The sequence below is a fragment of the Rhinolophus ferrumequinum genome, chromosome 7 (genome assembly GCF_004115265.2).
Source record: "Rhinolophus ferrumequinum isolate MPI-CBG mRhiFer1 chromosome 7, mRhiFer1_v1.p, whole genome shotgun sequence".
NCBI classification, from domain to species: Eukaryota; Metazoa; Chordata; class Mammalia; order Chiroptera; family Rhinolophidae; genus Rhinolophus; species Rhinolophus ferrumequinum.
This window is the reverse complement of record NC_046290.1, coordinates 49139546-49156769: the sequence shown is the minus strand read 5'-3', so window position 1 is coordinate 49156769 and position 17224 is coordinate 49139546. Positions and strand designations below refer to the sequence as shown.

The window sequence follows — 17224 nt, the reverse complement described above, 5'->3', positions numbered from 1 at the left end:
CCTCCCCACCTCCCGGCTGCTGACCGACAGAGCCCGGCAGTGCAGACTCACGCAGAGCGCGGCGGTACAACTGTTCCTCCGCTAGCTCCCGCTTCAGGTTGGAGCCGAAGAGCAGGAAAGGGTCGTGGTCCACGGCTTCCCGCAGCTGGCAAGGGAAATGGGTCAGTCCGGAAAAGTTCAAGGGGTGGGAAAGGGGACCAGGAGCCGGGCGCTCTCCCTGCCCCGCAGCAAAGAGAATAAAGTGATGGTTTCCCTTCCATCAGACAAGAGTATCCCAAGGGACCAGAGGGAAGGAGGAAGAGGCAGGGAGCAAGACCAGTCGGGGGGAGAGGGGGAAGCAAGGGAAAGACCCGCGCAAAAGACAGGGAAGAAAGAGCTAACCCCAACAAAGGCGAGAGCCCAGACAGCCTGCGTGCCCCCCAAGACTGGACACACACATCGGGAGGTGTGATGGGTCAGTTCGGGGACTGCTCACCTCTAGGTACCGGCTCTCCCCTCTTAGAGCCACGAGAAAGATCAGAATGAAGTGACATTGAAGTTTGAAGGAAGGAGACATGCTGGCCATGCCTCTCTGCAGCTGGTGTGCTCTGCTCCCAAGGTCTCAGGCTTTGCTGCCACACCTTCGCCCAAGCTGAGAGCTGGAAGCTGTTAGGGTCCCTTGGCTGGTTCTCTTTTATAGAGCAGTGAGGAGGGAAGGCTCTCTGCCCCTTAACTGATCTGAGCTCAGTAACCATGGGTTACCCTGTCTCAGTGACAAAGTGCGTGGTGATGACGAGGGTCCAGCTCTTAGCCCCAAATCTTCAGAGTGGTCGAGCATTATTCACGAAGAATGATTTCAGGCTCTTAAAACTTAGTGAACTAAACTGTGGGAGAAAGAATGAGGCAGGGATAGAGAATAACAAAGGGCATTTTACTTGACCTGCCAAGTGCTGAATTATCCTTTCCCTCAGATATTCAGGGGATTTTTGGTTTTACAAAGCAAAGTGATAATGTTACACACATGCATAAAATACCCAAACACATAATAACCTTATCATGCAACCTTGTCACGTAATCTTGGATGGACTTGGATGGAAATTGTCAGAGAATATAGTATTCATGCAATTGCTCGTGACTCTCAGTAAGAAACTTGAGGCATTTTCAGCTCCAAAGAGAAGAACAGAAGCCAAAATCTGATTTTGCAGAATATTGCAGTAATGTAATTCAAGCTTTCTTTCTGTTCCTCAGTCTTTGCTTTATCCTGGTCCAGTTTCTTGTAAGGAATTCCTTAAAGGAAAGCTAATCCGGCGTCTGTGGACTTCTGGACTTCAGCTGAGTGCTGTCACTTAGCCTGAATGTATACACGATGGACATACTCCTGGGCCGGCTACCTAAGGCCGTGACCTTAGCATCCATCTGAACCACCGAGAGATGAAGTCATTCCATTTTACACCTTCAAACACTTAGACTACTTTAATCTTCTGATAGAAAGCACTGTCCAGAAGCTTTATTATAGCTCCTCATCAGCAAATTTACAAGGCTAAACAAATGACTTGGAGATCCAGAAATTAGTTAACTATAAGCTTATCTTTGCTGATTGGACAGGAAGAGAATTGCTTCTCCTTTATGTCCGAAATTGTGGGAAATATGGGGACACTCCACTTTCTGCTTTCCCACCCCTTTCCAGTCTATGGGTTAACCAAAGCAATTATTAGGTTGGTGCAAAAGTAATTGCTGTTTTTGCAATTTTTTTTCTTAACCTTTTAAACCGCAATTACTTTTGCACCAACCTTACACAAATCCTAAAAACTTCATGTTGTTTTTACCTCTTCCTGACAGAAAACATGGCCCTATCATAGCTTTCATTGTTATTAAAATTATTACAAATAATGAGACCATAATACAGGGTTTTAACTCGAGGAAATGGTTATATTTTTAGTTTATAAATACTCAAAATTAAGCAGTAATTTACCTCGTGGTGTCAGAACTTGATCATATTTAAGACAATTCTGATCACCAAAGGTGCTGCCTCTTAGTTGTTTAAACAGGAGGCCTTCCTACCATCGTCCAACTTTGTAAACAGTCCTCAGACCACAGACAGCAGGAAAGGAAAGGTCCCATAAAGTTCATGAACACTGGCCACCACGTCCTTCTCCCCATCCTGGAACTGTTTAGATGTCTGAATTTTAGAGAGGGTATAAAGAAACCTAAGAGGAATACAAGAGGAGAAAAATAAACGGTTTAATGCCAACTTGCTTGGCCTCAAACACTTCAGGCCAGCTTCAGGTCTGTCTCCCACCAGTTTGTGCCCGGGGGAGGCTCAGGCGTACTCATCCTGAATGCCACAGCCCTGGTCTTTTTCTCATCAACCTAGTCATGGCCGGGGCTGGCTCCCAGAATGAAGCCCAGCACTCATCTTAGAGACCCCTGCTTCTCCCACTTTGGAGGTCGAGCTTTATTAGCATCACCACAGAGACACTCTTCTCCAGTCTGCGCTCTCTCTCTCTCTCTCTCTCTCTCTCTCTCTCTCTCTCTCACACACACACACACACACACACACACACACACACACACACACACACACAAGGACACAGGGGCACACGGATATACAGACAACAATAATGTCCCTACCATTGATTCATGATGCTCCCTCCTCAGGAACTGCACACAGGAAGGCCAAACATTTTAGTTTCTCTGTGTATTTTGGAGACAATCTGATGATAACACTCCCTGAGCAGTATTTTATAGTTTAAGAATAACAGTATTCTTAAACTATTGTTAGGCAGGGTTAAGATTTTGTTAGGTAGGATGAAGACATTTTTTCTTTCACAAAGCCCCAGAGCTACTTGTCACTGAAGGTGGCCACCAATAGAGATCCATCTTAAATTCATAAACATGGCGGGGGGGGAGGGCGCGGATTTTTAAATTGTGCTGAGACTGAAGAGACGTACGCAGACAACTTCTAAGTAGCATGCAAAGGGACTTTGTGTTCAGCCACATGGCCTATAATGTGATTGTGACAGCCAAGTGTAAGCTTATGGAGTCTGCCACAGTTTATGCACAGTTTATGAGGTGCCAGAAGCAGCAAAGAGAACACCATAATCCCAAATCTCTTTCTATTCTAGGGTCAGGCCTAAGACCCCCTTAAGCATTCCCTGTCTGTAATTGTAAACTTTTTCTCTCTTTAATGACTTCCAAAAGAACACTACCAATTCATGCTTTAGAAGACCTTCCTTTTTCCTTTACTGGCTGATATGTTGAAATGTTGGGAAATGAGGCGTGATTGAGTTCTTTAAGAAATAAAGATGACTGAATAAAACGCATTGTAGTTAGCCAACAACTCATTTTCAATTGTTTTCATAAATAAATTTGGCTATTTTTAATGCAACCATTTTTAAGAGATACGGTTTATTTTTCAGATGTGTTTGAGATCAAGAAGGAAGAAACTAAATATGTTTGGGGAAACCACAGTATAAGCCCGCCTTTGAATGAAACCCTGAGATGTCAGTGAGTTTCAACCCAAATCCATTATCTTCTTTTGTTATAGTTAAGACCACTAACATTAGGTCTTTTGGGGGTGGCAAGTGACTGATACTAAATTTGAAGTTAAGCAAAAATGGGAATTACTGTCAGGACACAGGGGTGTCTTGAGGGCAGAAAACAGGAAGCAGAGAAGCTCAACTGCTACTTCCTATCTCTCTGTCTCAGGCTGCCTTCACCCCACATTTGCAGTCTCTCTGACTACAAACCAGCTAACAATTCCTAAGCTTTACATGCTACCATTTAACAAATAAAAACACCCTGAGCCAATGTTCTCATAATCCCTAGTCCACAAAACTTTGTGGGAAAAGACTCAGAGACCAGGGGATAACATCCTGTCATATCATGCCTGTCCCCAGGACAGCCTTTGGATGTTGAAGGGAGAAGTAATTTCCAGAAAAAGGGATGCTAGAGTCACGAGATAATGGGTTTCTTCAACAGACTGGAAAAGAAAAAGAAAAACCCTGGTTCAGTGACCTCTTCAATCTTAACTTTTCTTACCTGTAAAATGTGATGTACGCTGGAAATTATTATAGGAATTAAATATTATATATGCCCCACATAGAGGATAGCCTTGAATGGTAGCTATTATTAAATTACACCAATCATGTTATGTCTTTATTACTAGAGCTTTCTTTCTAACGATAATTTTATAAGAGCGCATGCATAGAATATGTTTTTCATGTAATTATTGAATTTAAATGTATAACTTCCTATTAGAACACTAAGAAACGTTAAAAGCCATAGTTAAAAAAAGAGAAAACTAAGTTGAAATACAATTACAAAACTGTATTTCAAAAGACTAGCTAGGAATGGATCCTATTAAAGATTATGCATTATAATGGATGGTGGCTTAGCTGCATCAGAGAGAAAAGCTGAGATGTAGGGAGCAGTGGAATTGAGAGGATTGAGGAAAGGGAAAAGTTGAAGTTACAAAGCAGAAACAGAAGATAATTAGGTACAGCCCAAAGAGAACAGTATTTTGATTCCATATCAAGGATTGTTGATAGACATAATCCGTTAAGACTTTCAGACACTGGGAATAAGAAAGCAATGATGTGGCAAGAAGGCTGCCAAAAAAGTGATGGGAGGAAATAAGAGAGATTGAAAGACCTGCCCAGATTATCACAATGAGTCAGAAACAAACTCTAGACTAAAAAGATTCCTCTATGACCCAGTAATTCCATTCTTGGGTATCTACCCAGAGAAATCTAAGACGCTAATTTGGAAAAACATATGCACCCCTATGTTTATTGCAGCACTATACACAATAGCCAAAACATGGAAACATCGGTAGACGACTGGATTAAGAAACTGTGGTACATTTATACAATGGAGTATTACTCGGCCATAAAGAAGAATGAAATCTTACCATTTGCAATGATATAGATGGACCTAGAGAACATTATGTTAAGTGAAATAAGTCAGATGGAGAAAGATAAATACCATATGATCTCACTTCTATGTGGAATCTAAAGAAAAGAATAAACAAGCAAAGTAAACAAGAATAGTCTCAGAGATATAGAAGAAAAACTTATAGTTGCTAGAAGGGAGAGGGGTAAGGATGAAGAAGGGGAAGGGATGAGACAGCATAAATTTGCAACTGCAATATTGCAATGGGGATATGAAAGACAGTTTGGGGAATATAATTAATAATGGTGTAAAGATTTGGTAGGGTATCAGATGGGCACATGTCTTGTTAGGGAGACCACTTCATGGACGGTGCAGATGCTTGACCACTGTACTGTACCCCTGAAGCTGAAGTTGAATAATATTGTATGTCAACTATAATTTAATATATATAATCATGGGATATTGAGTATAGCATAGGGAATAGAGTCAATGGAATTGTAAAAGATATATATGATGTCAGAGGCGCAACTGATTGGGAGAAGGGGGTTATCACTTTGTGAGGGGTGAAATATCTAATTATTGCATTGTTTTGTACACCTGAAACTAATAAATAAAATAAAACAAAATAAAAATAAATAAAAAGATCCCTCTATATCCAGCCAGATAATCAGTCCTTCTTCAAAGACAACAGCCCTGGAAATTAACCTTAAAAATTATATTTTAGGTTTTAAAAATTACTAGCATAGCAGCAAAAAGTGAGATGGCAGTGGCCAAAGCAAGATGCTGGCAGATCAATAACTGCAAAGGAGACTGGGGATCGGTCATGTTTGTGCAATGGCGTTCTTGACTTTGGAGTGACATTGTTATCTCAACTCCCTTCAGGCTTACTCTAAAATATGCCATGACTAATATCTAGCCAGTAAATCATAATGAAATGCCATTTAATAATCCCTCACTGCCTGCATCAAAGGGAAAAGTACAGCCAGGCCCAGAGCTGTTCGTGTGTTTGTCATTGGGTAGTGGTGACGTGCATCAGCACATAACATCAGCCTCTTCTCTGACGGAAGAGAAACGCAGTGTAGAGTCTCATTTCTTAGCGCCTTAGAATAGCTCTAACGGAGAAAAGTCTGTCAATTGTGTGGAGTGACACGAGAAGCTCTAAATAAGGAAAGCAGAGGGGAAAACTGTAGCTAGGCAGTGGTTAGCTATCTGTGGTGCCTTCTTAGCTCACTTTTGTGGGACCCCTGCCAGCAGCCAGCCTGCTTTTCCCTCTGTTAGTCCTCCCTTCCTCCCTCCCTTCCTCTTATCCTCCTTTCCTTCCTTCCTTCCACAAACTCTGAGCAACAGATTTAGCTATTCTATACTCATAGTATTAATATTTTATGTATACATCTGAATAACCGTTACCATACTTAATTATAATTTTTAATATGGCTGTCTTCAGCCCTAAAGGTAAACTCCTAGAAGTCTGGCCCTGCAGCTCATCCATCTCTGTCCTCAGCATCTAGCACACACATACACCTGGCACATCTGGGTGGTACCTAAAAGCAAACTGAACAGAGGGGCTTCTGCTCCTCTCAGTTATAAATTAGAGAATTGTTACCACTGAAATGTTAGTTGACAACATCCAGGGAGGTGGCACAAGCCAGGTATTGGGAGTCAAATGGTAAAACTTGATGAAAGGGAAGAGAGGAGGTGCTGAAACAGCTCCTGGGGTCAACTCTAAAAGACCACAGCCAGCGTGTGGTGGGGTGTCAGGAAGGTGAGAGGGAGCTGGAGGGACAGCGCTGGGACTCAGGTGGGCAATTAGGGCACTTGCCTGGGGCACAAATACTCACTCATTACGATAAATAATATTATAATGCAATATATTATAAAAGGAGATTAATGCAAAAAAACTCCACGATGAACAAAATATCAGAGTTTGAGATAAAGACACCATTGGTCTTAGTGACTTTTCCTTTTGCCTCGGGCTCTATTCTGGCACAACACAGCACTGTGGAGGTCACACCCTGTGGGAGTAATCGAGAATTCTCGGGGTTTCATTCCGGTTTCCATGCATGTTAACTACAGAGTGAAAAACAAAAGGGCTCTGGCTTAGGTGTCCCAAGCCCTGGGTCACTGACTGGGAGGTTGGGCAAGTCATTCACGTCATACGTAAGATGAGGGAGGTGAATGTAACTGTCAAGATCGCAGCAGGAAACAGAGCTCTCAAGTGGATCATTTGCAGAGAGTTTAATAAAAACACTATATAACGGTGTGGGCAGCATGCAGGGAAACCACAAGGCAGGGTGCAGTGTCCTATGACTAATAGCAGAGGGGAGATGTCCCCCAGCCTCCTGGGCCACAGGACACGGAAAGAAGGGGTCACTGGAAGCCGTCCAGCCCTGGGGGTCTCTAAGGTCCTGAGGTCAGTTTAACACTTGTTTGCAAATTTTTTGACACTCTTCCCACAAAAAGATGGCGTCTGGTTCCTTTTCCCTAGAATATGGCCCAATTTAGAAACATGCTTCTAATAATTTGGCAAAGTGACATTGATTTCTGAGGCTAAGTGAGAAAAAGGCAATATGCCTTCAGCATGGAGTTGTCTCTCTCCTGGGACACATGCCTTTGGTGTCCTGAGCTACCATGTAAGAAGTCCAGCAACCATGAAGCCACCATGCTTGAGAAACTACATAGAGATAGAGGAGATGCCTGGGAGCCCCAGCTCTTTCAGTCCCCAGACATTTTGATCTGAGCACGAGACATGTGAGTGAAGAGGTCTTTGAGGTGATCCCAGTTCCCAGCCACCAGCTGACTACAACATCATGAACGACCCCAAGTCAGAACCACCCCACTGAGTATTTTGCTCCAATACCCAAGGAACCATGAGAGATAATAAATGTTGTTCTACATCACTCAGTTTTGGAGTGATGCATTATATAGGGATAATTAATACGAGCCTCTCTTAGTCTGTTCAGGCTGTTATACTAGAATGCCACAGACAGGGTGGCTTATGAACAACAGAAATTTATTTCTCACAGTTCTGGAGGCTGGAAGTCCAAGATCAAAGTGTTAACAGATTCAGTGTCTGGTGAGGACCCACTTCCAGGTTCATAGGCAAATGTCTTCTTCCTCTGTCCGCACATGTGGAAGAGGCAAGGGAGCTCTTTGGGGCCTCTATTATAAGGGCACTGATCCCATTCATGGGGACTCCACCCTCAGGACCTAATCACCTCCCAAAGGCCCCACCTCCAAACACCATCACATTGGGGATTAGGTTTCAACATAAGAAGTTTGGAGAGACACATTCAGTTTACAGCAAGGCCTTTCCATTTCTAACCTACACTCTCTAGGGCTTTGACTTGAGGTCTCCAGGTGCCCCAGCTGTGTGATAGCCTTTGTCTGTGAAGCCCCTGAGCTGAATCACCATCTTCAAGGCATGCCCTTGTGCCTCGAACAGCTATTTCCAGACTGATTCAACATCTGTAAAAGCAGGTTAGCTGGTGCAAAGCTCAGCTTGTGGGGCATAGTTAGTGGCTGGAAAGCAGACATAGTCAACCCTATAGAAACTGAACCCTGTGCCTGAGCCATGAAACCAGCATGCCCTCACCAGCTGGTTATTGGAATTATGTGTAAAGGATCAATAAACACTGCTCCCTTTTAAATGCTGATATTTTTCTATTTTTAATTATTACTACTGTGCAAACAGAATAAGAGTCCTCCAAGGCATTTAAAGAGAGGGAAGCCATCTAATATTGAAGAACTCAGTTTTTGGCCAATAGAATAATTGTATTGTAGGTCCCATTTGTGTTTTAAAATCTCATGGTATAAAAACTGAACTGAATACTAAACACCTGTAGGGTTAAAAAGTTAGCACCAGAGCCAACTGAAAGAGATTTCAATGGATCAAACTGGAACAATTTGAACAACAAAATAATGTATTATTAGATTAGAATTCAGTGTATAAAATAATTTCCATGAGTCCATATTGATATAAATGATGGAATAAATTAATAAATGGGGAGAAGAGATAAATCTACCAGGCAGAAGAATCCCAAATTGTCTGTGTAGATATTCAGCTATCAAGGAGAAGGAGCATAACTCCTCACTTCTTAAGTGTGGGCTGTGCATAGTGACTTCCTTCCAAAGAGGGCAGTGTGGGAAGGGAGTGGAGGGAGAGCAACTTTACAGTGGAGGAACCTGCCACACACTATCTTAGCCAATTCAAGGTCAACACCAACAGTCATAAATCACATTGCTAGTATGAAAATGGCACTTTGCCTCTTATAAACCCACAACCCAGTGTAATCATGAGGAAAACATCAGAGAAATTCTAATACAGGGGCATCCTACTTGACCAGTACTCCTCAAAACTGTCACGGTCATCAAAAACAAAGAACGTCTGAGAAATTGTCAAAGTTAAGAGGAGCCAAAGGAGAGATGGCAACTAAATGTAAGGTGGTATATTGGATGAGAACCTGGAACAGAAAAAGGATATTAGGTAAAAATCTAAAAAAAATCTAAATAAACAATAGACATTAGTTAATAATAATGTGTCAAGATTGATTCATTATGTATAACAAAGGTACCATAGTAATTTAAGATGTTAATAATAAGAGAAACTATGTGGGAGCTCTGTACTCTCTTTTCAATTTTCCTGTAAATCCAAGTGTTCTTTAAAAAAAAGTCTGTTAAAGGGGCCAGCCAGGTGGCTCAGGTGGTTGGAGCACTGTGCTCCTAACGCCGAGGTCGCCGGTTTGATTCCCACATGGGCCAGTGAGCTGCACCCTCTACACCTAGATTGAGAACAATGGCTGGGCTGCCGTGAGCTGCCCGTCAGTGGCCAGAAACTGACTGGCTCAGCTGGGTAGAGCACAAAGCTCATAATACCAACATGGGTCAGTGAGCTGCATCTTCCACAACTAGACAGAGAAAAATGGTTTGACTCAGAGTTGGGGGGGAGGAGAAAAATAATCCCACTATCCCACTATCCAACTGAATCTAGGAAAAAAAAAGAAAAAGTAAGCATCCATATATGGGTTTTCCAGCATCAGAATGTATTTGACATTTGCCAGGCAAGACCCAAAGAAGTTTTGTCTCCAGACTTTCCCTTCCATCCCTTAAAAAAATCTCTCAACTCTATTCATACCTAGTTACATCTCTTTTTTTAAATTATGGTTTATCGGGGTGACAATTGTTAGCAAAGTTACATAGATTTCAGGTGTACGATTCTGTATTACATCATCTATAAATGACATTGTGTGTTCACCACCCAGAGTCAGTTCTCCTTCCATCAACGTATGTTTGAACCTAGTTACATCTTGTTCTTTCCTCAGCCGCCTTTGCTCCTCTAGCTTCCACCTCCACCCGGCGTCAGAAACATCCCTCACTTAGGTCACTCCTAATTTTCACTTCTACTGATTACTTCCATTGTTCCTTGGCTTCTCTGCATTACGCAACACTTTCGCTTTTTCTTTTTTTCTGAACTCAATCATTTGGTTTTAGGTAAACTTGATTTTTTAAGAGTCAAACATACTCATTTTGGAAATATTGAAAAAGTGAGTTAAACTCACAAATGCTTTATATTATACATATAAATTTGCAGCACCACATTCAACAGTTGTTTTTGTTTGTCTTAAACAGTAGAAGGAGACAGTCAAAAAAAAAGCTAGAAAGTTTTTTTTCCTTTCAATGTCTTTTTTTCTCTCTCTAAATCTGAAATACATGATTCTAAAGAAGCAAATCATTTGTAATAGTCTGGGAGATATAATAATTTGCATTTAAAGTTATTGGCTATGTTTTAGTAAGGCAGCAGGATAGGGGAGACAAAGATGCATATTCCAAGATTTTCCTTACAAAAATGAAATCATAGAGCAGATACCATTTTGCGATATGATTTATGTCATATATCACAAACATGATTTTGTTATTAAATATACTTTCCCTACATCATTTGAATAGTTGCATAGCATTCTATTGTTATGATATTTAATCAATCCTCTATTGAACATTTCTATTGTTTCCAATAATTTACTATTGTAATCAAACCTATATATAATTTTAAATCTTTTATTTTCATTCTCTAGACTTAAAGCTTAAGACTTTAATGGATTCTCCAAAGTGTTATCTCTTTGGGTCTGTGATCAAGGATAAATCAACAGACAAGGGAGAAGGCAGTACAGTTACCGTACGGGAGAAGAGATAGACCAATTACTTTTCACAAAATCACGAACACTCAGAATCAGATACATCCCTCCATATTCACTCATTGCCTTCTTTTCAATTCAGAAGAGAGTTTGAAAGGAAAGAAGCAGATACATTAGACCAGATTGAGCAAAGTGTTTGTTCATTTATGAATTTAAGATGGTAGATTTTAGATGGCTACATATGGCATCTCGTAGCACACCATTCCTGTCTGTAAAGACCTCTGGGTATTCTGAGAGCAATAAGGGTCAAATTAATCTCAATGATGTGTCAAATTAGTAATCATATTAATTCTATATTGTCACCTGCTCTTTGGCAGGTTTAATAAGCCACATGTTAAATTGATTATGCAAATTATCTTAGGCAAATTAAAACATCTGTTCCACATATCACCATATTTCAAGGTGAAAGTGTTCCTGAAGGTGAGTTTTCAGTCCCACTAAATATGACATGTCTTTTGGCTACATTGGGCATTGGTTTGTTAGCATCTCAACTCACCATTAGTAGCTTTCTTTTCTTATGCCACACTTCAGGATGCTGCATTTTCACAGCATTGACAAAAAGCTAGCTTGTTTTTCATACATAATACACATTGACGTGATCCATAAACATGGGAATAAAAATATGGCATAACTTTAAGAGATTTATCTTTTCACTTCATAAGAGGATAAGTCATGAGGCCACAAAGGAGACATGAGTGGACACACTGGAAATCATCCTAGGATTGCCAAACAGAATATATAGGCTTTGGGAACTCCAGGAGGCTTGTTTATTCATTTCTCCCTTTTAGTGAGATCACCTACCCTTGAGTTTGTTATAATGCCTTCATTTTCAGCACCACCATTGTTTCTTAGTTGCATTTTCAGTAAAGAAGAATGAAGTAATTCTCAAACTTTAGTTTTACATCAGAATCAACTCGGAGCTTGTTAAAAATACAAAGATCATCATTTGGTAGGACTGGGGGGCGGGGGCAGGAATGTACATTTTTTTAAGCACTCCAGGTAACCCTGATGTAGTGGTCTATGGCCTGCATTGGGAGAACTGTTTATGTCAAGGACGATTAAATAAGAGTATGGATCTTAAGAGTATGACATCCCCAGATTTGAATTCTTCTTCCTCTGCCACTTACTCGCCCTATGGCCATGGGAAAGTGATTTCATATAAGTCTCAGTTTCCTAGTCTATAAAATAGGGATAGCACATTGTATACCTTAAACTTACACAATGTTATACGTCAATGATATCATGATAAAAAATAATAATTAAAAAGTAAAATGAAAAATGGGGATACTACAATATGGATGAGCCTTGAAAACACTATGCTAAGTAAAATGAACCGTACACCAAAAGACAAGTATTATATGATTCCATTTATATAAGTTTCCTAGAATAAGCAAATCATAGAGACAGATAGTAGAATAGAGGTTACCAGGGCCTCGGAGGAGGGGGTGTGGGGAGTTTTTGTTTAATGGGTATAGAGTCAGTTTGGAAAGATGAAAAATTTCTGGAAATGGATGGTAGTAAATGGTTGCACAACAATGTGAATGTATGTTAAGTATACTACTGAATTGTACACTTAAAAATGGTTAAAAATGGTAAATTCATGATATATATTTTTTTTACCACAATAAAAATAAAGGGGTGGGGGGTGGCTGGTTAGCTCAGTTGGTTAGAGTGTGGTGCTCTTAACAATAAGTTTGCCGGTTCAGTCCCCGCATGGGCCACTGTGAGCTGCGCCCTCCACAACTAGATTGAAACAACTGCTTGACTTGGAGCTGACGGGGCCTAGAAAAACACATTTAAAAAAATAATAAATAAATAAATAAATAAATAGGGTGGCCATAAATAATGAGAATAAATTTATAACTTGTATTATTTTAAAATGAGGATGAAAATTACTGCTGCCTAAATTTGTTTTAAATATTGAGTGTGATAATATATGAATAAAGTTTACTTAATACAGGGCCTGGCATGTAGCGAAGGTGCAGTAGATGGAAGTACCTCCCGAATTACAGGTGACAGACAGCTCCTTCCTATACCTGGAAACATGTTATGGACTATGGTGGGAGAGCGAGGCGTGGTATACCAAGGCTTGCCACACTGGCCCACACTTCACACTTGATCAGATAAGCAATTTCTCAGGTCTCTGAGGTATGTTCCAACTGTCTAGGGGGCGACCCCACAGTTTCTACAACTACTTCTGGGGGATGCTGCCTCACTCTTCACAGGATTCTCCCTGCTCCCGTCAGAGGAAACACACCACTAGGACAACATTCTCCTCTCCACTGTCCCTTGGGGGAGGTAAGAACTCTGCCCAGCAACACAGAGACTAGGCAAGGGGCGATCCCCTCTCCCACTGGGCACCCACCCAGCTGACGTCAGGCTCCTCTCGGGCTTGTCTGAATCATCTCACCAGTGACCACGGTCTGCAGCAGCTGCTTTGATGTCAGCTCACCCATATGTTCTGATGCCCTCTCTTCTCTCCCTCTCCTTAGACTCATCTCGATTCAACACAAATCTTAGCAAATTGTTGACTTTAAAGAACACATCATTAAACATTCTTTTAAAGAAAACTCCCGCAGTTGCAAGTAGCAAAACTAAGATTATTACACGAAATTAAATGTAATTACAAAAGCACCTCTTTGTTTTCCCTTGTATTTATTTTAACATTGATGGAGTGAATATAATTTTGATTTCTAATTAGTTTTAGCTCCCACTGGTACTAAGCTGCCTTGTTTAAATTTTACATGTTATAAAGAATCTTTGAAAGTTTTTCTCCCCGTTTTTTTTTTAATCTTTCTTCCCAAAGCCCACAAGCAAAAAATAAGTCTAGCCTCATTTAATTTTTATTTTTAAAATGTTGATGAAGAAATAAATAGGTTTTTTTTTTTGAAAAGGGTAAAGATGAAGTCTTTCATCTGTGGGTGGGGGTGAGTAGGCAGTGCAGCGGGGTTTATTTTTCACGAGTTTCATAAATGGTCTTCACTTCTGTCCTGTCACTATAAATAAGGCCATAAAAATCTCATGCTGTGGGGTGGCCGGTTCGCTCAGTTGGGTAGAGCTTGGTGCTAATAACACCAAGGTTGCCGGTTTGAGCCCCCGCATGGGCCACTGTGAGCTGTGCCCTCCTTAAAAAAAAAAAAAAGAACAAAATCTCATGTTGTTGAAAGCCTAGGGGTAAGCTCAGAAAAACACTTATTTCCAACTTAACCATATTATATTACTGAGGTTGTTCTTGTAGAATATTGGAATAACTAGTAAGCCCTGAACAAAAACCTAATGAACAACAACAAACCTCAGATCAATTTGGTGGGGAGAAAAACAACAAGAGTTATCATTAAATGTTCGAATTTACAACCTATTGTTCTCAAATATGCAGACACAACACAAATGACCTTTGAAAAACAACTGACAGCTTGTGAAAAGATAAATTTGGAGGATTTGGGAGTATAAATTATATATATAAATAAATAAACACACAATTTTAGAAAAATATACTACAAATGAATGAAAAAAGATAAAAGAACTCATCATTTCACCATCTAGAGATAACTACCATTATAGACTCTAATCCTTTAGGTGTACTAGTATATAAATGTGAGTATGTATACACAGTAGCACCACATTTTACTCTATGACTTAGGTATACAAAAAACTGCAATAAAAGGAACCTTTGTTTCTTCACTGTAAGTGATCTCATCTTGTTCTCAAGACTGTGCCTTGCCTCTGGGTACTAGGTTCCCAGTCGCCTCTTAATTGCAACCCCAGTTCTCAGATTCCCTACCCACCTGGTCCTTCTACAGCAATTCACCATTCCTGCCAATGTTTCACCACACTAGGGCACTGGAAGTGAGGACACCTTCTGTTATGAACTGAATATTTGTGTCACCCCAAAATTCACGTCGAATCCCTGATCCCCAATGTGATGGTATTTGGAGGTGGAGCCTTTGGGAGGTGATAAAATTTAGATGAGGGTGGGACCTCCAGGATGGGAGTGGAGTCCTCATAACAAGGGTGAGAGACCAGAGTGGTCCCCTCCAGCCAAGTGAGGCCACAGTCAGGAGAGGATTGTTTATGAACCAGAAAGTAGGCCTATGCCTACTTGATTTTGGACTTCCCAGCCTCCAGGACTGTGAGAAATAATACATGTCTGTTATTTAAGTCACCTGTCTATGGTATTTTGTTACAGCAGCCTGAACTAAGACAATTCCATTTTCTAGCTGTACAATTCAAGGCAATTTATTCACCTCCCTGTGCCGGAGGATAATCTGTGAATTGGTGATAATCCTACTTATTTACTAAGTCCTACCTACGTACTAAACAATAGGTTGTTGAGAGGATTAACTGACCTTTACATCTCTACTAGGTACAAAACAGAATTCAACAAATTCTAGTTCCTGCCTCCACTCTTTCTCTGCCTAGAGAAATTGACTCATGTAAAGACTGTGTCCCCTCTCAGGAGTTAATTGAATTGCCAAGGAAGAGCTCAGAGTGCTTAACCATAGAGAGAATGAATCACTTTGTCTGAGGTTCAGGTATCAGTGTTTGGATACCTGATAACCTTTCTAGCCCCACACCCCAGCCCCCAAATCACTCATGAAATGCCACTGTCTCTGCAAGAAGACTAAGTACCCTGTAAACAAGCAAGAGGTTTGCTTGTCTCTATTGTCTTACTCTTTATGTGCTACTTGTGAGTCCATAGGTTTAAAACCCACATGTTTAAAAACTCTACGACTTAAGAATAGCCTCTTGACTCCACCTCAAAGCCACAAATGACTTTACGCGTAGAACTATGTACAAAAATATAATTAATATCAATCGAGTTTTATAAGTTTGAGGATTCTTTTATGACTCTACTTAGGATAAATGCAGAAACCACACGTTTATACAAAAAAAAAAAAAGTGGGGGGTGGGGGATGAATGTCTCTACCTTAAATTAACATTTTAGGCAGAAAACACATTAATAGAACTGAGTCTGTAACTGTTTCTCCATCACGCATTGCAAATAACCACTGAGGGGATCTAAAGGGCCCCTTTGAGCCTAGATCAGACTTTCTTTGCTTTTTTGCAGTTTCTGTAAGAGTGAAGACCTTCTCAGCATCCCATTGCTCCACAACTTTAGGCAAGAATGCTCTTAACTTTGCAGACCCCATTCTATCTCTTCCGGGCTGTTTTCAAATTAACTTAGGTGCCAACTTCCATAGAAAGTCTGCCAGGCTGTATTCTTTAATTGTCTCCTCCAGTGAACTCTTAAACCAACTCCCTGATGGGTAATATGCCAGGAAATTGTAGAATCACAAACACCCTTCTTCCCCCTGGATCCCCCCTTTACCTACAGTGTACTTCAGACAATTGTTCCAAAATATCAGCGGTGAGTCAGACCCAGCGATCAATAGAACGGAGCTCTGTGGTATTAAAAAATGATGGTCTCAAAGTAACTTTAAAGTAGCCCCAGCTGACGGGCTAATCAGGAATTTTAGAGCTGGGTGATAGCATCTTTTCTAGGGTGTCAGGAGCTCAATAAAGAACTTCTTGCTGCAGATTGAGCAGCAGGGGGGATCCAAATTACTTCCTGCTCTAACCAACCAAATCTTCAGCTCTGTGACCCTAAAACCCACACTTTTAAGAGTTTTGTGCCCACTTACCATGAAAACTCAGTTAGATACGGTTTTAATGTTCATCAGAGCTGAGTTCAGTTCTGGCTCTGCTGTGCCCCGACGACCTTGAGTGTGTCACTTCCATGGACCTCAGTTTCCTCCTTTGTAAACTGCGGACTTGCACTAGTCAGGTCCCCAGACCTGCCCAAGCTTGAGAACAGGCAGGGAGCTTGTTGTAGAGAGAGAACCCAGCTACTGATCCGAAGATGCTGGCAGAATCCAGGGTGGGCCTCACAGATGACTGCTCTGCAGGAGAATTTAGGAAACACTGGGTTTGGAGCTGGCTGGGTCTTTTCCAGCTCTCAGATTTCTTTGATTTAAAAACAAAAAAACTACTCTGGGTGCGAACAGAAGATGTAAAGCAGGCCAGCTGCAGGTACCATCAGCACCTGAAGATGCTGACGCCCAAGGCATTTTTGTTACCGTTCACCTCTTCACATAAAGGTCTACACCTGTCTCCTATCCTCCTATTAATTGCACCTCCTTCCTTTAGTGGGAGAGGGTTAACAC

General features: G+C 41.0%; 1 protein-coding gene across 1 annotated transcript in view; it reads right to left on the bottom strand.

Annotated features, from left to right (window-relative positions):
- The window catches only part of CRHBP (corticotropin releasing hormone binding protein), a 77905-nt gene that overhangs the window by 10864 nt on the left and 49817 nt on the right, over positions 1 to 17224 (bottom strand). Inside the window, exons 2-3 of the mRNA XM_033110953.1 lie at positions 476 to 863; positions 52 to 145 (exon numbers count right to left, since the gene is read on the bottom strand). Coding sequence (XP_032966844.1) covers positions 52 to 145; positions 476 to 565 — 184 coding nt within the window. The 5' untranslated portion in view covers positions 566 to 863. The remainder of the gene's footprint in view (positions 1 to 51; positions 146 to 475; positions 864 to 17224) is intronic.